Consider the following 23761-nt stretch of genomic DNA (forward strand, 5'->3'; position numbering starts at 1 on the left):
ACCATTTCTACTAAAATAAATCAGAGACTTCTCCAAGTTAATCTATTAGCCAGAACTATTCCCATATACCTGTAGCATGCTTCTCACTCTTTCACATTCGTGTTGGTTTGCCTTGAAAAATAGCAAACCATCATTTACGAAAAAGACATGTGTGATTGTATGCCCATTTCTACTTGCTTGTACCCTATTAAATCAATTTTCTCATTGTTATTTCACGAAGAGGGCTAAGAAATCTTTAGTGCATAGCAAAAATAAATAAGGTTGAAAAGGATCTCCTTGGCACAATCCATAATAAAGAGTAAATTTGTCTTTAACCTTACCATTTAAAACCAAAGAATAAGACATAGAAGTGATACATCTTATAGTAAGATCAATCCATCGAGAATGGAATCCAAGCCTGTCCATTATAGCCTTCAAAAATGATCACTCAACCATGTCATATGTCTTACTCATATCAAGTTTAAGTGCCACAAATCCTTCTTTCTTTCTACTTCTCATCTTTAACTTATGAATCATCTCATAGGCTATGAAAACATTATTTGTGATCAAGATCCCAAGGACAAAAGGCACTTTGGTTCTCACTAACACAATTGGTAAGCACCCACCTGAAACGGTTCACTAGTACCTTCACAATGATTTTGTAGATTACATTGAAAAGGCTAATAGTGTGAAAACTGGTGACTTTCTTTAGATTCTTGATCTTGGGGATAAGCACAATATTGGTGCCATTTACATCCTCTAATGGGGTCATTCCATTTAAAAAGGACAGATAGAAAGTAGTTACATCAACACCCATAATATTCTAAAACCTTTGGTAGAAGAGAGTTGGCATACCAATCTAGGCCCAGTGCTTTAGATGGATGCATATGCTTGATAGCTTCATGAACCTTCTCATCCTTGAACTCTGAAAACAATTGTGCATTCATTTCAAGCATTACTTTACACTCTACAGCTTCCATCATGTCCTCAATTAGAATAGGTTGTGGAGAACCAAATAGCATATGAAAGTGCTAGACTACCATGTTTTTAATCCCATCTTTACTATCCATTTTAAATTTAAAAAAATTAATTTGAAAAATATCTATTTAATCCTAATTGCCACTAAAGAATTCTTTTATAAATTTAAGATTGTAAATGTAGTGTGTTATATCAATTTTTTATTTTTCCAGTTTGTAACTTTTTTCCAAAGTATATTATATTGTTATTGCAATTTATTTTTTTTAGTTTATAACTTTTTTTCCAAGATATTTTTTTATTACTATTGTTATTTCGTTCTTATGAAAAATAATATTTTTAATTTATTTTTGTCACATATTTTTCATATTTTGTATAACAATTTAGTTAAAATTACAAAAGTGAATGTTTGTTAATAATTCTTTTATTATTTAATTCATCATTCAATAATATATATGTTTTTATTTTTTAAAAAGATATATTTTATTTTTATTTGATATAATTTTGCAAGTGTATAATATTACTGTAGACAAAAATGATCCAAAGATAATGAAAACTTAGTGTATATGAATTTTATATATGTTATAAATTTTAAAGATTTGAATATAAATTTGAAAAAGAAATTAATTTATATGTATATACTTATATTAAGTAAGTAACATTATTTTGTGTATCGTATGGGTCTTCATTTAATTTTTTAATATAATGATATTCCTTATCTGAACCTCTTTAGGATTTTAAATCATGTTTAGATTCGATTCAATTGAGTTCTAAGTTATGGATAATTTTACTTAAGAATATAATTGAACTGACACTATAAGAAAATGGGTATTTAGTGGCAATATTTTAATGCTGTTTTACTAATAAACGCCACTAAGTTTTATATTTTTACAAAATTAATAGCGTTTATGAAGTAAACGCTACTAAATATTCATATGTGACATTTGTAATAGAAAATGCCACTAATTAACTGGAGTTAGTGGCATTTGTAGCTCAAAATACTATTAATAGTAAAGATTAGCGGTGTTTGTAGATTAAAATGTCGCAAATGAAAATATAAAAATTAATTAAATTAAATTTTTTTTTTGAAAAAACTACACACAACGTTGCTATTAAATGTAATTTAGTGGCATTTATTATCATAAACGACCCTAAATTTTCCCTAATTTCGACAAATCAATTGAGCTTGGTTGCTTAATTTCTCTTCATTTTCCCTTTATTCCCCTCTAACTACCCAAATTGTTTTGCTCTACTTTTTCATTGAAATTTCCACTTTCATTTTTCTTTCCTATTTCCTCAATTTAGCCCACATCCTTTCATTTTATTTTACTTTTCTTTTTTAAACGAAACCCATTGGGTTTCAAGCTTCCACAGCATCTACAGTGGAAAAAGTTCGAGCTCTTTTGAGGGGGTTGAAATCAAACATAGGTACTCTACTACTCTTCTTCTCTTTGCTATTTTTTGGTTATTTTTGTGGTTTGAATTCAGGTTGTAATTGTTACTACTCTTGGATTGTTTTGTTGTATCGAGGTTGAATTATGCACTTCTCTGTTTAGAATTTGGGTTCTCCTCTCAATGAATGCTCGATATAATGCGATTTTGAAATTTTTTAGCATTGCATCATGAAAATATTTGATTGGCACCTTAGGTTGGGGCTATAGGCTGCCTTGCGCTATTCTTGTGTTGTTGTGTGCTTGTTTGATTAAAATTTTATGGTAGATTAGGAGTGAATAGGGGTATGTAGCAACAAAATCAAATTGTAACAAGGCCTTTGTAAACTACTTCTGAACTGGTTTGATTGGACAAATATTTTAGTAGTTATATATGGGCAGCTTGATTTCATTTGGAAGGTTATTAAATTTCATGGACAACCCTCACATTCTTGCTTGGGTCAACCCTCACCATTCTTGCTAACGCTACTACCCTCACCATTCTTGCTAGTGCTACCAACACTTTCATAGCTTTTTGTAATACTGTCTTGGTGAACTAAGACCTCATTTTTCACTGTTTCTTTATATTTATCACCTCTATGGTTATTACTATTACCCAGGGATTCAAAAAACGGGTTGATAGCGGAATAGCGGCCGTAAAATTACGGTAGCACTGCCTTCCGCCACCGTTAATATATAGAAAACGGTTGAAAAATTCATTCCCATAAAAAATGGAGAGTAACGGCCGTAAAATAACGGCGTAACGGGCAATAGCGGCAATAACGGATCGTTATTGTTGCTATTCCGTTTTTCATTCACGGATCTAATAGTTTTAACAAAAAAACAAAATTTTACGCCTGCAAAATAAAACAACAAACCTGCAAAAGTAAAAGTAAAAGCCAAATCAAAAAATAAAGCTCACAATCTCAGATCTTTATCATAAAAAAAAATTGTAAAACGAGCTAGAAAACAGAGTTTCAAGTTTCAACCATTCAAACGACATTTTCGGCATTCAAATTCAAATCAACCTCAAGTTTTCGATCAACATTCAAGAATCAAGATTAAACAAGGTAAGAAAAGAAAGTTAAATTACCTTTTTTTTTTGTAAAATTTCTGTAAAATGATCGATCTGTTGTGTCTTGTGAGAGTTTGAAAGATGAACGAGATCTGTAGATACTAGGTAAGTCAGCAAGTGATAGTGATAAAGGGATGTGAGAGAAAATGAGAGATGAAAAAAAAATTTTTTTTTCTGGAAAGCCAGAGAAAGTAAAATATAAGACGAAGAAGATGATGAACAGTAAAATGAAATGTTTCTAGAATGGTCTCGGCTCGGGTTGTTAGAAAGAGTTAAACAATTTGATATATTTAGGCACGTGGAGAGATTGGAGGGGGTGGGGAGGATTGGGTGTGGTGGGGCGTTGGGGGGGTAGGTGGGGAGGGATTGGGTGTGGATTGGGTGTGGTAGGGTGTTGGGAGGAAGGTGGGGAGGGATTGGGTGTGGTGGGATGTTGGGGGGGAAGGTGGAGAGGGATTGATGGGGGTGGGGAGGGATTGGGTGTGGTAGGGTGTATGGAGGGTGGGATTGAATTTTTTTATTTAATTTTATCATTAATTTTTGAAAATTTTTTAGATAAAATTTAATTAGTGGTTTTGAAAATTTATAATTAATATAATATATAGATATTTTAAATGAAAATTTTGATAAAATTTTTTGTATAAGTTAGATGAAAAATAATTAAAATTAAATATTATATTTTGATTGTGTTATATATTAATTTATAATTTTGTATATGAATTTTAATTTTTTTTTGTTGTTTTGATATTTATATTATTGTCAATTCTTTTGATACTATATTAATTCTTGTTATTTTTGTGTAATTATTGAAGATTGTGTTTATTATATAATTATTAAAAGTTGTTTGTGATAAAAAAAATTTTATATCAATTATTGTATCAAAAAAATTAAGTTACTTAACAAATTTAGCATTTTATGATCTATTACTCTTATTAAGATTAAAAACTAAAAAATAAAAAATATAGGTTTGAAAATTTTATTAAAATATAAGTTTGAAAACTTTTAATTTTTGAAATTTTTTTTAGATAAAATCTAATTAGAGGGATTGAAGATTTATAATTAAAAAAAATAAAAGATTAATAATTTAATATGATATACATAGAGATTGTAGATGAAAATTATTGATAAATTTTTTATATAAGTTAGACAAAAATTAATTAAAATTAAATATTATATTTTGATTGTGTTAGATATTAATTTATAATTTTGTATATGAAATTTAATAATTTTTTTTTGTTGTTTTGATATTTATATTGTTGTCAATTCTTTTGATATTAGATTAATTCTTATTATTTTTGTGTAATTATTGAAGATTGTATTTATTATATAATTATTTGAAGTTATTTGTTATAAAAAATTAATATCAATTAGTGCATCTAAAAGATTAAATTATTTAATAATATTCTTAAGATTAAAAACTAAAAATTAAAAAATTTAGCGTAAAATCAATTTTTAATGATGTAATAAGTAATATTAATATTTCTAAATATAAGTTTATTTTGTTTTTATACAAAATAGTAAGTATGCCACCACGTGAAGAGTTCCCTAGTAAAGGAGTAGAGGGCGCGCCAAGTGAATATAGGTTGGTATTTTGAAACACCTGTGCCAAATACAAGAGGAAATGTTTCGTGTAAACTTTGTGGTAAAGTTGTAAAAGGAGGAATAACACGTTTCAAAGAACACATTGCTCATAAAACTGGCAATGTTGCACCATGCCCCAACGTTACTGGTATGTTATGTTTTTTTAATTTCTTTGAAAATATTATTGTTAATTTCTTAATAAAAATTATAAAATTACATAAGCATGTGCAACTAATTTTTTCTTTTTTTTTAAACTATATTAGTAATAGGTATAGTAAGAGAAAGTATGATGAAACTTCTTCAAGAAAGCAAATCAAAAAAGGCTGACAACAAAAGAAGAAAAAATGAATTTTTATCACAGTTAAGAGGAGAAGATGATTATGAAGGATTTATTGATGAAGACATTGCTACTAGACAAGCCATGCGAGATAGTATCCAATCACAACATGAGTGGCACAGAAGACAAGAATTCAGACAAAGAACTAGTGGTTGGAGTAACATATATGAAGAAGGACGAAGCTCTCATGGTTCAGTTGCTGAATATTTTGAAGAAAGAACAAGAACTCCAAATGAGTCTGAATTTTCATTAAGGGGAGCTATTCCTGAATTGGTTAGAAGTAAAAGTTCAAGACAACCAAAAGTAAGTGATTCATTTCTAAAGACATTAAGAAGAAAAATGGGTGAATCAGTATCAAAATTTTTGATATATGATCGACTTCCTTTTCAATTAGCAAATTCCCCATGGTTGCATAATTTGATTTCTGTGGCAGCAGAAGTTGGCCAACATGTAAGACTTCCAACACCTTATGAGGTCTCAGATGTGTATTTAGAGTCTGAGTATCAACAAGTTCATGAATGGGTTAATGGATTAAAAGCTTATTGGAATGAATTGGGTGTCACTTTGATGTGTGATGGTTGGACCAATAGTTTGAATCAAATGCATATCATTAATTTTCTTGTTTACTGTAGTAAAGGGACTATTTTTTGAAAATCTGTAGATGTCTCAAGTGTTCGTAGTAGAGATACAAACTTTTACTACAGATTATTAGATGAAGTTGTGGAAGAAATTGGAGAAAAATACATTGTTCAAATAGTCACTGATAACGAGGCAGCACTTAAGGCCGCAAGAAAAAGACTAATGGAGAAGAGAAAACACTTGTATTGGACAGCATGTTCAGCTCATTGTTTGGACTTGTGCCTTGAAGATATTGGGAGGAAAAAAAATGTGGCAAAGGTTTTGGATGATGCAAAGAAAGTGACTTGTTTTATATACAATCACATTTGGACTGTTAATTTGATGAAGAAATATACACAAGGGAAGCAAATACTTCGTCCTGCTTTTACCCGATTTGCCACTCATTTCATACAATTAGAAGAAATAATAAGGCAAAAGCAAAGTTTGAGAGAGATGTTCAATTCAAAGGTTAGTACTTAGTAATTAGTACAATTATTTAAATCTAGCATCTTTTTATAATATTATTGTTTTAAAATATTAATTTAAAATATATTACTCTAAAAATTTATTGATGAATATATAGGAATTTAAAGATTCAAAATGGGGACAACAAAAATCAGGACCTGCTTATGAAGTCAAAAAAATCATTTTGGGAAAATATTTTTGGAAAAAAGCAGGTGATATAATAAAATTTTATGAGCCTTTGGTAAAAGTGTTGCGCCTTGTGGATGGTGATGAAAAACCAACAATGGGCTTTATTTACGAGGCTGTGGATAGAGCTAAACAAGCAATTCAACAAACTTGTCGTTATTCTGCTGAATATGAAAAGATTATTGACAATAGATGAAGTTTCATGCACTCTGACTTGCATTCAGTTGGTAAGTAAACCAAGAATATAGATGGTATTTAAAAAATATGTTTATTTTTTATACTTAAATTGCTTCTATATTTAGTTTTTATTATTTTAATATAATATTGTTATAAATTATGTTTAGGTTACTATCTAAATCCACAATTTCAATTTGGAGTGAAACATTCTGCAAATGTATTTAAGGAAACATTAGAAGGTATAAAAGCAGTTATTGAAAGATTAAAACCTTCGATAGATACTCAAATCAGAATGATTAATCAGGTTAGTATTTAATACTATTTTATAAATTTAACATTTGTTTTATGTATTAAAAATTAAATTATTTTTTATTTATTCATTTATTATTGTATTTTCAATCGATGTAGTTGTTATTATTTCGAGACAAGCATGAAACATTTGGTAGTCCACAAGCACAAAGAGCTTGGAAGCAAATGAATCCAGGTAAATAGTAAGTTAAATAATTATAATTTATTTATATTATTTAATTTTATAGCCCATTGAAATTTAATTTAAATAATTTTATACAGCTGAGTGGTGGATGATATATGGCACTTGTGTTCCTGAATTACAAAAACTAGCAATCAATGTGCTTAGTCAAACAACATCTGCATCAAATTGTGAACGTAATTGGAGCACATTTAGCTATATTCACACCAAAGTAAGAAACAGATTGAAGTTTGCAAGACTCCAGAAACTTGTATATACCTATTATAACATGAGGTTGAGGATGAGAGATCAAAAAAGAATGAGCATTGATGAAATAAATAATAGTTTTAATCTTATTAGCCTTGACCATATTTTTGAAGATGATGATCCACTAACAGAATGGTTGCAAGAGAAATAAAATCCTCTATTAGATGGTCAAAACTCTGATTGGTTGCCTGCAGATAATTCTGATAATGAAATGAATGTTGAACGATCACGTCAATCTCAAGAAAGGAATGTATCTCATTCAAGTTCAAGTCCAACACCAAGTCAGAGTGATGATGGTGGTGGTTTAAGTCCAGATGATGATGGTGATGGAGATGGTGATGGTGATGGTGCGAATTTTGGTGATAATATGGATGCAAATCGACCTTACAGCCCACTTGAAGGAGAATTTGGGCTTGCTGCTACTGGTGGACTTTTTATTAATATGGCAGAATACGGAGGAAATCCATTTGCTGAATCTAGTGAGGGTCAAAGTGCACGTACAGCTCGATCAAAAGGAAAAGCAAAGAAGCACCACTATGAAATTTCTAGAGGTTCTTCATCTTCAGGTGAGAGATCAAATTCTAGTAACTTTGAGTATAGTGAATCATCTGCTAGTACTCAAAGACATTACTATCCACCAGAACAACATAATTTTCAACCTCCTCATGGTTATCCACCTCCATATGGTTATTATCCACCTCAAATGTATCCTCCACCTTCTCAAATATATCCTCCACCTCAAATGTATCAGTTACCACAAATGTACCCTCCACCACAAATGTATCATCCTCAAATATATCCTCCACCTCGAATGTATCAAGAACAAAGGTCTCAGGGATGGAGATGGAGTCAACTTGGCTCTCAAAGTGAAGATAGAGAATCTGATCCTCCTCGTCATTCTACCATGTGGTAAATTTGAAATATGTATCAATAATTGTAGTTGATGGAATTTGAAATTATTATATTTTTAAGTTTGTAATTTTATTAAATTAAATGCTTGGTATTTAACATATTATGTTTTGTTAATATTTGATTTGTCTAGAATTAATATTGAATATGAACTTAGCCAAGAAAAATTTTATGGATAAATCAAATATGAATGCTTTTTATAATCTAAATAAAATTGTGAATAATTTTTTTAGAAAATAAAAAACATAGAGTGTCATAAACTATTTTTAAAATCATTGAATAAGAGTTTTTATAATTATAATTATAATTATTACATTTTATAATAAATTGTGCAAAAAAAAAAAAATTTCACGACCGTGATGACCGCAGTGATCGCAATTATCTCCGTTATATCCGAAAACGCGACAAATGCTACGCAACCGAAAACGTGACCGTGATCGCTATTTAAATCCCTGCTATTACCTTCTTCACTGTTTGCTTGGCCACCTTGTTTGTTTTTGTTCTTTGATTTTCCATGCTTTTTCTCTTTTTGTTAAGCTTTTTCAGGCCATATCTCTGTAAATCTCCCTTTCTTTGCTAGTTTCCTAATCAAAGTTACCACATCTACATGTAAGTTTTCTCCTATAATCTCACTCTTCCTTTCACCAGAGAGGGATAGTCTAATTTACAGCTTTGCCTATATTGTCTAATCTTTATTGAGATATTCATATGCCTGCCTCCTTTCCTTTTGTAAACAAATTGTAAAAGCATAACATTATGATTTTGATTTAAGACTTGAGATTTCAGAAAAAGAAACTTGAGATTTGATCCCAACTTCATTGTTACTGTTTTGAATCCTTGCCAATATCTATTATAATATAAAATTGATAAAAAAAAAAAACTAAAAGAGCCCATCAGACAAAATTTTAAAAGTTTTCTTTGTGGAAATCAAATTTGGTACTGGTCTTCCTTGAAAAATCTTGAGCTAGCCTCTTTAACTCCCTTGTTAATCTAGGTGCACCACAGTAAAAAATATGCTAACGTTAATTAGTTATAGAATTGTATCATATATATGGATTAGATCTATACAATTTGATAAATTATGCAATAGGATTTTTCCTATTTCAATGAATTAGAATATGTAAATTATTTAATGAATTTATTACCATGACCAAAGCCAAAGTTAATATTTTTAAGAAAAATGCTATTTGTCTCAAGTTTATGCTTACTTATGTGGCGTTAATTAATCAGTCTAATTCCAACATTTCACCATGAATTTGTATATCACCAATAATAATATATATTTTTTATACTTAAAATTGTCAAATCTTGAATTTGGATTACTAAAATTAAAAATTTAGTACTCTACCAATAAATCACATAAACCAATAATAATATCACTTGACCTTATTAATGATCACTAATTATATGTTAATTGTTACAAGAGTGGATTAAACATCAGTACAAATTAATAGTAATTGAGATAAAAAAAAAAGTTAGGCATGCAAGTACAAAGCTGTGTAGTTATGCCAATAAATTCTGTCACATAATTAGTACTTCATCATTCAAGCTAATATGGCAAATTGGCTACTAAGACTGATAAAAGAAAAAAAAAAGTTTATTGGCAATTAACTTTTGATTTATTTTTCTTTAAATTGAAGAATCCAAAATACTACTAATATATTAATTATTATTTTTTAGAACGGGTGATCGGTTCAACTTCTCAACTCCCCTATCATAAAATTCATTTGTCCTTTGTTGTTGTGCTGAATATTTTGGTGAATGTACTATTGTGATTTGTTTCTTTGTCATCAGAAAGTTGACCTTGAAAGATAACCTACCACACAATTGCTTTCTCCTTTGGAAGAATTTGATTCAGAATTTGAGATTTACAGAATTTTCTCTTTTACAAATTACAATAATTTTTTATTCAAAATTATCGTAATTTGAATTTAATTACTAAATTGAACACTCTATCTATCATTACATCATATAAATATTGATTGTTTAGGATCATTCTTAAATATCTGGACTTTTTTTACTTATTTATAATTAACAAAACTTAGTCTTATCTATTAAAAGAAACTTGTTATTTCAAAATAAAAAAACAGTTCGATGTTCTTTGATTTCAATGATATTGTGATATGTGATCAGGTGCGAATGCCAACACCCCTTCTAAATTATTAGAATTATTAGAATGATTTATAAAATTTGTAATGTTTGTGTTATGGATGTTTGATGTTTTAGTGGAGCTCTTTAATTTTTTTATTAGTTTTTGTTATTATAATAACTAAGCCAAATATAAATAACTTTATTTGAATTGATTTTTCGATGAATATATTTTGCCTAGACTTTATTGTTACCTAAAATTTTTTCATTTCATCTTGGCATTTGTTTTGTTTGTTTCTTCAGATTATAGTGTTTGATGAAACGACTTAATCTTGCTTGAAAAAATTTGTTGTACATGAAAATCATCAATAATAGAAGATAAAGAACCGAAAAAAGACATTTATAGTCATTTGTGAATATTATAAGGTAAAGTATTTGTCACATACTTAATCTTCCTTTGTTACATAGTAGGTTTCTAGGTGTATGAATATTCAATTAAAATTTGTATAAATTTTTTTGTTGATGTTATCTTTTTTCCTTTTTTGTATTGTTTTAAAAACAAGATATCAATATATTCTTTTTTTTTTTTAATTTTCGCATTGTAATAGGTTATATCTGACATCGTCTTGTTATTATTTTTGGTTTAATACTTAGTATAATTTAGTATGTTATAGTTCGTTTTCATATAATTTAATTATATAATTTTATTCTGATAATGTAGCAAGTACTAAATAGATAAAAGTTGGATGCAAATGTCAAGATTAAGTCAACAGTACTGAGATGGAGTGGAAATTTTTTTTAATGTTGCATTTGAAAATGAAAGTGAAGATAATATGATATTATGCCCATGTTTGAGATGTGCTAATATCAATTAGCAAATATGTGAAGTTGTTTTAGAATATTTAATTTGTATTAGATTTGTCTTGGGATATGTTAATTGATATTTCCATGGAGAGTTTGTACCATCAAGGTCATTGACTAGAGTTCCTTAAACTTCAAGGGCTCCCCAACACCAACATGATCCTATTAGACAAGATAACATTGAAGGCATGTTGCGAGATGCTTTTAACAGTCATAACCAAACATTTTCATAATTCATCTCTCCAAAATGATGGATTTAATTAGTCAAATATTGAAATAAATGAATTTGGTGAACATGGGATTGGTTTAGGTGACCAACAACTTAGTGGAGAAGTATCAAAGTTTTATAAGTTGCTTGAGGATATAAATAAAGAACTTTATGAAGGATCTAAGTATTTAAGGTTATTTTCTGTGTGTGTTTTTTTCACTTGAAATGCTTATGTGGATGAACAGAAAATTCTTTGACTTTATTATTAGAGTTTATGAAAGAAATGTTTCTTTTTGCAAAAATCCCTGAATCTTGTAAGGATTCAAAGAAGATGATTAAGGATTTTGGTCTTGAATATGATAAAATTCATAGTTGTCATAATGATTGCATATTGTATTGGGGTGATCAAAAAAATAAAAAATCTTGTCATATGTACGATAATTCTCATTGGTGGGATATAAATCCCAATGAAAGGTTGAATGATGATGATGATGAAGTCTATGTCAAAAGAAGTTTGTAAAAGTTTTACGGTATTTTTTATTAATACCAAGACTTTAACTACTCTTCATGTCTTTTAAAACTATAGATTCTATGAGGTGGCATCATGATGAGTGAATGGATTATCAATCATTGAGGCATCCTACTGATTTTTTGGCATGAAAATCATTTTATTCTGGATTTTTAGACTTTGTTTCTAATCTTTAAAATGTTATACTTAGGCTAGTATCTAATGGATTCAACTCGTTCAAAGTGATGAGTACTTCTTATAGTACTTGACCAGTTGTATTGCTTTTGTATAATTTACCACCATGGATTATCATGAAGTAATAATCATTTATCTTGTCTATAATAATTCTCAGGAAAAAAGGTCTGGGTAATGATATAAACATCTACTTGTAACTTCTTATTAAAGAATTACAGTAATTATTGGAAAGAGTTAAGACCTATTATGCATAAAAGAAAGATAACTTGAATAAATGTGCTGTTTTGTTGTAGACTATCAAAAATTTTTTTGCTTAGGTGAATTTATCTGGTTGGAGCACAAAAAGTCGTTATTGTTATCCATGTTGCATTGTGCAGACATGTTTGAACTGGTTACATAATGGTAGGAAGTTCAGTTATATGGTACATCATTAATAGTTAGATGATAATCATCGATTTAGATTTTAAAAACATCTCTTTAATGAAACTGAAGAGTTAAGAAAAGCACCGTTATCAATTAGTGGGTCTAATATTTTGTCAAAATTAAAAGATATTAATTTCACTTATGAAAAAATGGCTCAATCAAGGAAAGAGTGAAGGAGATTTTTGAAGATGTTCGGCTTCTTATTACTCAAGTTCATGATATTGATACTCAAGTTGGTGATCTTAATGTTCAAAGTGATAGTGGCAAAAAAGTATCTTTTTTGAGTTGCCTTATTGAAAATATAATTTATTACGTCATAACCTTGATGTGATGTACATAGAGAAGAATGTTTACAAAAATTTTATCGGGACAATTCTCAATGTAAATAAAAGATCAAAAGATAACTTAAAGAGTCAGCTTAACCTAGTTAAAATGGGGATTCGACCTGACCTTCATTCGAAGTTGCTTCTTAATGGCAAATCCCAATTGCCTCTTGCTTGTTTTAAGATGTCTAGTTGAGAAAGATGTGTTTTGAAAGATTTTAAAAAATGTGAAAGTCTTAAATGGCTATACGTCAAATATATCAAGATGTGTGAATATGAAGGAGTGAAAACTTTTTTCATTGAAATCACATGATTATAACATTTTGATGCAGGACTTACTTTCTTTTGCTTTACGTTTATTAATGTCAAAGCAAGTCACTTTAGTGGTAATTAAATTGAGTAACATATTTAAAGCTCTTTGTGGGAAAGTTTTAAAGCTGGAAGAGCTTGACAAATTTTAAGATCGAGCCGTGATTACTTTATGCCATTTAAAGAAGATTTTCCTTCCAAATTTCTTCACTATTATGATGCATTTGGTTATCTACCTTTCATATGAAGTAAAAGTCGATGGACTGATTTATTATCGATAGATGTATCCTATCGAAAGGTATTATTTATTAATAGCTTATTTAGGTTGTTGGTGTTGATCATATCACTTTAGTTAAAAAGGTATATGACAAATGTTTTATGCCTTAAGTTTTTTGGGAAGTTAAAGTCTTATTGTTGCAACAAATGCTATCCAGAAGGTTCTATTGCTAAAGGACATTTAGCAAAAGAACATATGATATTTTGTTCTCATTATTTGAAAGATGTTGAAACGAGATTTAATATACCATCGAGAAATGTTGGTATGCAATATACTTACTTTACCTACACTTATCTTTTTGAAAGTTTTGAACAATCAATAGGCAAATTTGAAGTGGTGGAGTTAGATGATAACTCTTAGGCACAAATACATCGATATGTTCTTTTTCATAATGACTCAATTGGATTATTTTGCATGTAAGTTTTCTTGTGAGGAAATCATTCATTCTATTAAGCATAATTTATTGTATTTTTCTTATTGTTAATACTTTATCTTGATGCATGTAGTGAGTATAGAAATAATTTGAGAGCTCGTGCACATTATCAACGATCAAACGCTTGAGAACTTGATAAGTTGATCACCAAAAACTTTCATGAATGGTTAAAAGCAACTATAATTAATGCTGTACTTCCTATTATAAGAATTCTATATAGAATGCTTAGGGTATAAATAACATTAATAACATATATAATTATTTCCCCTTCATAAGTTTGGAGTAAAAGGCTCGTTAGTGAAAAGGTGAAATGTATTTCACAAGGTTTGAATAGAATTGTAAAATAATACAAAGATTTTATCATCAATGGATTTAGATTTCACACTAAATCTCGTGAGAGATTTAGAACATAAAATTTAAGAGTTGTTGTTACTTTATCAACTACTAGCTATGCTAGTGGCAAGAGCACAAACCTTTTAGATAGAAATGTTGACTATTATGGCATGATTAATGACATTTTTGAGTTGGATTATTATGGCAAGTGAAAATTTATCTTATTTCAACGTGATTTGGTTGATGTGAATAGTACTAAAGGTATTAAAAAAGATCAGTTTGGAATTACAATTATAAATTTTTCTCGATTAATTCATACCAGACAAAAACTCATTGATGAACCTTATGTTTTTTCTTCTAAAGTCAAACAAGTCTTTTATTTTGAAGACCCCAAAAAATTGGGTTAGTTTGTTGTTCTTTGTAATACACCTAGGGACTTATTTGAAATGGGGTTAGATACCAGAAGTGATGTTAAATATAGAACTAAATGTTTTCTTTTCGCTAAACAAAACTTGGATGAAAATATCTTCAGTATCTCTACTTAATAGGTTTGCGAAGATGTTAATGAAGACATTTATAAACCATGATGGATCATCCATATTTTGTAATTAGAGTGTTTAAAACATAATGTAATAAATACTTGTATGTAATTTACGTGGCATTCACTTTTGTATATTTATTGGTTTGCAAATCATACATTTCTTTTAATTTAATTAAATCAATATATTCTTTATATATCGTTGGTTATGATTTCTTGACTTATCAATATTTATATATATATTCTTTACATATGTTTTTATATATTCGCTTTTATAATACAGCTAAGTTACAATGTCGAGGAGTAGATTAAAGGGAATATATATATATATATATATCAGAGATATTAGTTCATAAGCATTTGTGGCACCTATTGATCTTAGCCATGGACTAAATCCTCTGTAGGGGAATGTTCCTATTGTCAGTTCTAACTCTATCACTTTTAACCCTTCAATTGATACTGGTTCTAGCAATATGGGAGGTCCAAGTTTAGATAGTATCTCACCAATTGATTTTGCTTCTAATTTGAATATAGGTATCATAATCCTCATATTTAGATTTCAATTATAATCATTAAAGTATTGGTAATTTACTAATTAACTTTTTATTTTTTACAGTTGATAACAATGATTAACGTAAGACCAGAGGACGAATAACTTTGAAAGAATTGTTTGCACTATCTCCGAATAAGCATATTATAGTATCTGTAAACTCTGATAGGCAACCAATTGGTGAAGAGTCTCAACTCTTGGCTGAATTTTTAGGCATGATTGCCTATAATGGAATGAAATTACCTATTTATTATGAAACATGATATAAAGTTTCATCAAAAGTTAAGGTCGATGCTTTAAACTTTATTGAGATATTAATATAATTAATTACAGATAAAAAATTAATTAATTTAAATTTGGTTTATTGACTATAACTTTTTTTTGTATTATTATAGTCAAGATTTGTACTTGAAATACATACTTCATTGTGCTTAAGTCATTGAGAAAGAAATGGAAAGACTATAAGCATAATTTGAAAAAAAAAGTATTTTGATCAAAATAGTATTATAGAGGCCACAACAAAAAATTTATCTCGTGATATGATTAGGTGAAAATATGAACAATTAGTTAAATTTTGGTTCTCAAGAAAAAGAGAAGTATTAATTTATAACTTTTATGATTTTAGTTGGTAATTTTTGTATTTATACTATATACACAGTTATTTTTTTTGACAAAAAAGAGAAAAGATTGAAATTTGTAGTAGAAAGTTATAGAAATATAGCTACACAAGTGAATCAAAAAGAAAAAGTAAGTTTATGATATTAAATTTATTCGAATGATTGAACTTGATTTTCATTATTGATATGTGGTAAAAAGTTACAATTTATGTTTGTTTAAGACTTTTTGTGTCGTTAAAAGGTAAAAATATAAATTTACAGTTATTATTCTATTTTAACAGTTTTGATAGTTTCAATACATGATATTAAACTTGTCTAAATAATTGAATTTGGTTTCCATGATTAATATGTATGAAAATGTTGTTTATGTCTGTTTAGGACTTTTTATGCCGTTAAAAGGCAAAAATGTAAATTTCTTGTTGTTGTTTTGTTTTAATAGTTTGAATAAATTCAATACATGATATTAAACTTCTCCGAATGATTGAACTTGATTTTCATAGTTAATATGTGTGAAAAAGTTATCGTTTACATCTGTTTAGGACTTTTTATGCCATTAAAAGGTAGTAGTACGAATTTGTTATTATTGTTCTATTTTAACAGTTTAGATAGTTTCAACACACAATATTAAACTTGTTTGAATTATTGAACTTGGTTTCCACAATTGATATGTGTGAAAAAGTTATTGTTTACCTCTGTTTAAGATTTTTTATGTCGTTAAAAGGTAAAAATGCAAAATTACTATTGTTGTTCTATTTTAATAGTTTGGATAGCTTCAATACATGATATTAAACTTGTTCGAATAATTGAACTTGGTTTTCAAAGTTGATATGTGTGAAAAAGTTATTGTTTACCTCTGTTTAAGATTTTTTATGTCGTTAAAAAGCAACAATGTAAATTTACTATTATTGTTCTATTTTAACGGTTTGGATGGCTTTCATACATAATATTAGATTTATTCGAATGATTGAATTTGGTTTTACAGTTGAAATGTGTGAATTTACATCTATTTAGGACTTTTTGTGTCGTTAAAAGGTAAAAGTATAAATTTGCTATTATTATTTTATTTTAACAGTTTGGATAGTTTCAATACATGATATTAAACTTGTCCGAATAATTGAACTTGGTTTTTATTGTTAATATGTGTGAAAAAGCTACTATTTACGTTTGTTTAAGATTTTTTATGCCGTTAAAAGTAAAAAATGCAAAATTGCTATTATTATCCTGTTTTAATAGTTTGGATAGCTTCAATACATAATATTAAACTTGTTCAAATGATTAAATTTGGTTTCCATCATTGATATGTGTGAAATAGTTGTTGTTTATCTCTGTTTAAGATTCTTTTGTGCCATTAAAAGGTAAAAATGCAAAATTGCTGTTATTGTTCTTATTTAACAATTTGGATGGTTTCAATATATGATATTAAACTTATCCGAATGATTGAACTTGGTTTCCATAGTTAAAATGTGTGAAAAAGTTATCTTTTACATTTGTTTAAGACTTTTTATGCTGTTAAAAGGCAAAAAAGCAAAATTACTATTATTGTGCTATTTTAACAGTTTGGATGGTTAGATTCAATACATGATATTAAACTTGTCTAATTGATTAAATTTGGTTTTTATAGTTAAATGTGTGAAAAAGTTATCATTTACATCTGTTTAAGATTTTTTGTGTCGTTAAAAAGCAAAAATGCAAAATTGTTATTATTGTACTATTTTAACAGTTTGGATAGCTTCAATACATGATATTAAACTTGTCCAAATAATTGAACTTGATTTTCATAGTTAATATGTATGAAAAAGTTACTATTTATGTATATTTAGGATTTTTTGTGCCGTTAAAAGGTGAAAGTATTTGCTATTATTGTTCTATTTTAACAGTTTGGATAGTTTAAATACATGATATTAAATTTATCCAAATGATTGAACTTGGTTTTTATGGTTGATATGCATGAATAAGTTACGGTTTCCATGTGTTTAACAATAACATGTGTTTTTATGTAAGAGATTAAGATGAGTGAAAAAATTAGACGTGTGAAACTTTTTTGATTAACCCACACAAAAAAAGATGGATCTTATCTAAATGTTGAAATACCAAAAATTATGATAATATGTTGGATTTGTTTTCTAGAGAAAGTAAATATTTACTATTTTAAATATATTATGAATTAATTATTAAACTTGATAATTTTATATGATTGATTTGTAAAGAAAGTGAAAGAGAAAATGACCGCTGAAATTGAAGTAGAATTTGATGGTTATGTTAATATGCAAGAATTGAAAATTTGAATTTTTATAGAAGTTGCCAGAAAAGAAAGACATGGATAGGTCTGAGGCCTTGGATTAGTTCCAACACCCTCTAGCTACTATAGATGAAGCTCTCAACAATTTACATTCTTAACAAGTCAGTTTTCACGAGACATCTTCATATTGAAAAAATGATTGCAAACTATGCAATAACGTTTCGAGCAAATGAAAGCAGAAAGAGAACATGAGCGTGTTAGAATTGAACAGGAACGTGCTAAAATTGAAGAAGAACATATTAGAATGGACCAAGAGCGTGCAAGATTTTAGCAGTTGCATGATCGATTCAACATTCTTATGAATTTTGTACAATCACAATTTCTAGGAGCTAATCTAGGTGATCTACTAACTCAAGTATTATATTTAGTAATTATTTATATTTTTTAATATAAAAAATAGCTTATTATTAAGGGTTAAAACTTGTATTACTTTATTCAATAGGTTCTTAAGCACGCTTGTGACTAAGGTAAAAAAAAAAATCCTTAATCAAATAGCAGTGTTCCAAATTTATGCAGTCATCAATTTTATACATTTTAAATTTTTCGTTAATGTACTAAAATAATTTGAGTATTATTGCAAGTATTAAACTTTATGTTCCATCCATATTGAAACAATTATGTATTTATAATATTTAGTTTATGAATTTAAGTTTGTTTTTATTTTTTTTAACATTTTCTATTTAATGATAATAATCAATATTAAAAAAAAATTTAAAAATATAAATTTCTTAATTTAGCGACATTTGTGCCTAAAAGCACCGCTAAATGCCAAATTTAGTGGCACTTTCTACTATAAACGTCATTAAATTTAATGGCGTTTTCTACTATAAACGTCACTAAATTTGCATTTGGTGACGTTTTTAAGAACAAATATCATTAAATTTAGTGGCATTTTCTGATACAAACGTCATTAAATTTAGTAATATTTGTTCTTAAAAATGCCACTAAGTTAGTGGCATTTTTCTTAAATACCGTTATTTTTCCTGATGCAAGAATAGCCAACACTCTTAGTAGCATTTTTGAAAAATGCTGCGAATCTTTTAGTTATGTTTATAAACGTCGTTAAACGTGAAAAAAATGTCACTAAAGACCTAATTCCCTATAGTGTGAGTCAAATTGATATGGTAAGAAGCTTAAGTATAAACTCATGGCTCGGTTTCAAACGAGGAGAAGATGCCAACATGCAATTAAAAAAAATTAAGAAGACTTCCGAGGAAAGAAGCTGACAATTCCAATCAATGTTTTTCAACACGGCTAATGAAGAAAGTCGAAATGCGTTCAAACACTTTGGACAGACAGAACATGCAAAGTAGACAGATATCAGATATAAAATTCATTTTGCATCTTATCCCTTCACGTTTTCTAAGAAAAACCATTACCATCCCCACCATATAAAAATGATTATAGTCTATAGAAACAAAACCCAGCTTTCATTTTATTAAGAACAAGGCCAGCTGCTGTTTTAATTTGATTTTGATCACATGGCCAGGTATCAGTTACTTCCTCAATTCAATACCCACCAGGTTTCTGACTTTCCCATCTCTCAGATCTCAATTCCTTCAGAATTCCTCAGTGAAGCTGTGTTTGCAGGAGGTGAGCTGCATGCCTCTGTGATCTCCCCCTCTGGCCATTGGCGGATCCAGACCATGAACTAGGGTGTTCATGAACAATTCAAAAATTAGAAAATGATAAAATTTAAAGGAAAAATTTTCTCTGGACATACCCGACATTTTTTCTTGAACATCTTTTTTATTGATAAAATTCATAAATTTGTTGGTAATTTTTTTTTCTGTTATAAGTGGACACCTCGAAAAGAATCCTGAATCCGCCTTTTCCTCTAACTGGCTTCTTTACTGTTTATATGAAGTCATGAACCTGATGGTATATTCTTATTGATATGCATGAACTTGCAGGTAACTTTTGGGGTCTTGAAGCTGCTTTTGGGCGTGTAGAGGGAGTCATAAGAACCGCCACTGGCTATTGTGGAGGAACCCTTAGAAAACCTTCATACAGAGAGGTAAACATCTAACATATATTTGATGATTCAACAGTTTGACAGCAATCCATCTTTACCCTGTTAACAATATTTTTAGGTTTGTGAAGGAAAAACAGGCCACACTGAAGCTGTAAAAGTCATTTATGATAAGAGAAAGGTCTCATTCAGATCACTCTGTGATTTCTTCTGGGAATTCCATGATTGCACCAACAAAGACTACCTTGTAATTATTTCTTCTCCCATATATTCAGCATTTATATCTATTTTTCAATTAATTATTTGGACTATAAGGACTTAATTTGAGCCAATCTTTTTTACATTTAAATCCATATAATTTTTTAAAAATAACTAAATGAATCAACTTATTAAATTATGAAATTCAAGTCTTTTTGTCGTTTACAAATTTTTTATTACATTACAATTAAGGTTATTAGTCATTGATTATATGCTCAGCTGTCATCATTAAATCTAGAATAAATTAATTAATTTGATACAGAATTTTGGACTTGCCACACACCAAAGGTCAGCAATCTTTTACAACGGAGAAGAAGAGAGAAAGCATGCCCAAGAGTCAAGGATCAGGTGGCAGATGAAATTGAACAAGAGGATAGTGACAAAAGCCATCCCTTTTAAATCTGAATTTTATATGGCAGAAAACCAACACCAAAAATACTACTTGCAGAAGAATTATAGGCTTTGTGAAAGCTTGAATTTGAGAAGCACTGAGCAATTTGCGGAGTCAAACATTGCTTGCAAACTCAACGGGTAAGATTTTTTTTTTTTTTTTTTGTTTTTAATTATGAATCACAGTAATTTGAACCCATTTTTCATTTCGAATAAATAATACATGTATTTATCATTAATCTCATATTTAATGACAAATTTTGTATTTGAAAAAATGAACATTTTATGGATGTGATATAAGTCAACAAAACAAATAAACCAAAAAAAATGCACTAACCTGAGGGACCCTGATTCCCCAGACTCATTTGAGTCAATGGCCTTATTAAACACGTAAAAACATGTTACACATGTTGGAAGTGATCCCGTGGAGCGTGGCCTACCTCTTTTTTTGTTTTTTAATTCTTTTATTCAAAAGAAATAGAAAAATAAATGGTAGGTATTATAATTTACATCATAAATTTATTAAATATAATTTTTGAAGATTAAATTAATTAAAATTAATGGAATTTTATTTTATTTTTTTATTTTTCAGAAAGTCATGTTGTCCTTTACATGGCATTGAGATCTTCAATCACACTACGAATTTAAGTCTTTGTCTTTGTAACCGTAGAACAAGGTTACAAACTAGGATTAAATTAACATTCTTTTTGTTTTTCCGTTTTTTGGCCAAAGGATATAATTATATAAATTGGGCATAAAAGTCAAATTCCCAACAGCATTTTATATCTACAGTTTAAAATGAGGATAAAGTTCAGATTTACATCACAATCTTTGAATCAATGCAATTTTATCATTAATTAAGGTAAAAAAATTAAAATATTTTAAGAATATTCCTTTTATTTCCTTTCTAAAAAATATTTTTAAGGTTAATTTTTTATTAAAAGGATCCAAATATAAGATTAAGTTAAATCAAAACCGATTATTATCTCTAAAGTAAATATTCATTGAAATTATAATTATTATTAACAATTATATTTAAAAATTAAATTTTAATTAAAATATATTATTTATAATTTATATTTTTTAAAAAATTAAATTCAAACTTAAAACATCATATCCAAAATCCAAATCCAATCAAATTAAATTTGTGGGCTTGATGGATAGTTTGACTTGTGAATGCTTTTGCTTTTGATGATTTTTAATCAAATAAAATATATAGTAACGTATTATTATTAATTTTTTATTAAAATATGTATCACTTCTAACGATCCAAAATATTGTGTATCAATATCATAAAGGCCTGTTTAATCTTTCATTTAATGAAATAAGGGCAACTAATTTCCTAGGTCATTTTCCGTTTGGACCTGGAGTAAATTCCTGGTGGTCACTAAATTAATACCATTTTATCACTTTCCTCACCAAACTTTAATTTGTTCTTACTAAGGAGTAGTTTAATTAATAAATTGAAAAATTTAATACTATTTTTTTAATTATAAAAATTAAAATACTGATGATAAAAAATTTTCTTTGCATGTTATTGAAAATTAAAGATTGATTAAATTTTTTATCAAATATTTTGTAAAAAAGAAATATGATATTTTAAGGATTTTATCTTACTAACTTTAATTAAGGGCAAATAGGCATGTTTGACCTTATAATTTGGGTATGTTTTACTAAAAAAATAAAGAGATATAGATTAATATATTCTTCTCTATATATATTTAGGGTTCTAATTCTCATCTCTCTTTTGTCCTCCTTTGCTGGTAATTGTTACCAAATCTTCAGTATATTAGCTATGGAAGCGAGGTCAACCATTGATAAGCTGACGACATTTTTGCAAACAAAGGAGATGATGGCATTGCCAGAGGAAACCAGGTCAGTATGCAAAGAAATAATAGAAGTCCTTAGAAGAGATCATGAAGATGGAAAGTCTCAAAAATTTTGAAGATCATTAATATAATCGTTAATGTAGCTCGAATTATAGTGTAATGTTTGAGGCAAAAGAACAAAAATTTAATAATTATTTAAGTTTTTAATATTTTATTATTATTAATTTAGTTTTGAGTAATTGTATGAATCCAAAACTCAACATTGTTATTACAAGAATTGCAAATCTTTATGGACACCTTAATATTCTTGCCAAATTTATAGCTAGACAATTAAAATTTATTTCGAATAAGTTAAACCATTAAATATTTATTTTTATCAAATTAAATCTTTAAATATTTATTTTTATTTTAATTGAACTCTTGATTGAATGGAAATAAATGTTGATAGATAATCAATTTTTATCTAATAAGGAATTAATTAGTGAAAATAGAATTTTGAGAGTTTAATTAATTATAACAAAATGATAAGAGTTTAAATGATTACTAAATTTTTTGTTTGAAGACTCTTTTACCCTTTAATCATTGTTTAATGTAGTACTTAAATTTAAAAAAATTTTAATGTAATATTTGAATTATTAACTTGTTAACTATTGTGGTATTTATTTTTAATTAACTCTAAATGATGACATGCAATGGATAAATAATCATTTAAATACTTATTAGTTAATAAATTTATAATTCAAATAACATGTTAGAAATTTTTAAAATTTAAATGTCATATTAAATATTTAAATATAATTTAAAATTTATTTATAATATTATTTCTTAAAATAATAGACAGGGAGGAATACTATTGGGATTGCAAACATCGATTCCTTACCA

The 23761-nt window shown here is 28.0% G+C and overlaps 2 protein-coding genes across 2 annotated transcripts; both read left to right on the forward strand.

Annotated features, from left to right (window-relative positions):
- The first annotated feature begins 6995 nt into the window (after nucleotides 1-6995).
- On the forward strand, nucleotides 6996-8814 carry LOC111306591 (uncharacterized). Its single transcript, XM_089750651.1, has 3 exons — nucleotides 6996-7127; nucleotides 7232-7307; nucleotides 7754-8814. Exons 1-3 carry the CDS (start codon nucleotides 7116-7118, stop codon nucleotides 8470-8472), a joined length of 807 nt encoding a protein of 268 aa, XP_089606777.1. The 5' UTR covers nucleotides 6996-7115; the 3' UTR covers nucleotides 8473-8814.
- Nucleotides 8815-19716: 10902 nt separating this feature from the next.
- On the forward strand, nucleotides 19717-23163 carry LOC111305764 (uncharacterized). The gene is made up of 5 exons (XM_022903544.2): nucleotides 19717-20023; nucleotides 20344-20447; nucleotides 20524-20649; nucleotides 20923-21191; nucleotides 22836-23163. Exons 1-5 carry the CDS (start codon nucleotides 19912-19914, stop codon nucleotides 22993-22995), a joined length of 771 nt encoding a protein of 256 aa, XP_022759279.2. The 5' UTR covers nucleotides 19717-19911; the 3' UTR covers nucleotides 22996-23163.
- The last annotated feature ends 598 nt before the right edge of the window (nucleotides 23164-23761 follow it).

This window comes from Durio zibethinus, chromosome 21, assembly GCF_047325235.1.
Source record: "Durio zibethinus cultivar Kanyao isolate XHJ-2024 chromosome 21, ASM4732523v1, whole genome shotgun sequence".
In the NCBI taxonomy this organism is placed as follows: domain Eukaryota; kingdom Viridiplantae; phylum Streptophyta; class Magnoliopsida; order Malvales; family Malvaceae; genus Durio; species Durio zibethinus.

Bases quoted from the DNA above. Each gene is read 5' to 3' on its own strand.
- LOC111306591 (XM_089750651.1), top strand. The intron at 7,308-7,753 runs GTAAATAGTAAG...GGTTGCCTGCAG, and splicing joins TTGGAAGCAAATGAATCCAG to ATAATTCTGATAATGAAATG.
- LOC111305764 (XM_022903544.2), top strand. From the start codon at position 19,912: ATGGCCAGGTATCAGTTACTTCCTCAATTCAATACCCACCAGGTTTCT. The intron at 20,024-20,343 runs GTGAGCTGCATG...ATGAACTTGCAG, and splicing joins TGAAGCTGTGTTTGCAGGAG to GTAACTTTTGGGGTCTTGAA. The intron at 20,448-20,523 runs GTAAACATCTAA...CAATATTTTTAG, and splicing joins GAAAACCTTCATACAGAGAG to GTTTGTGAAGGAAAAACAGG.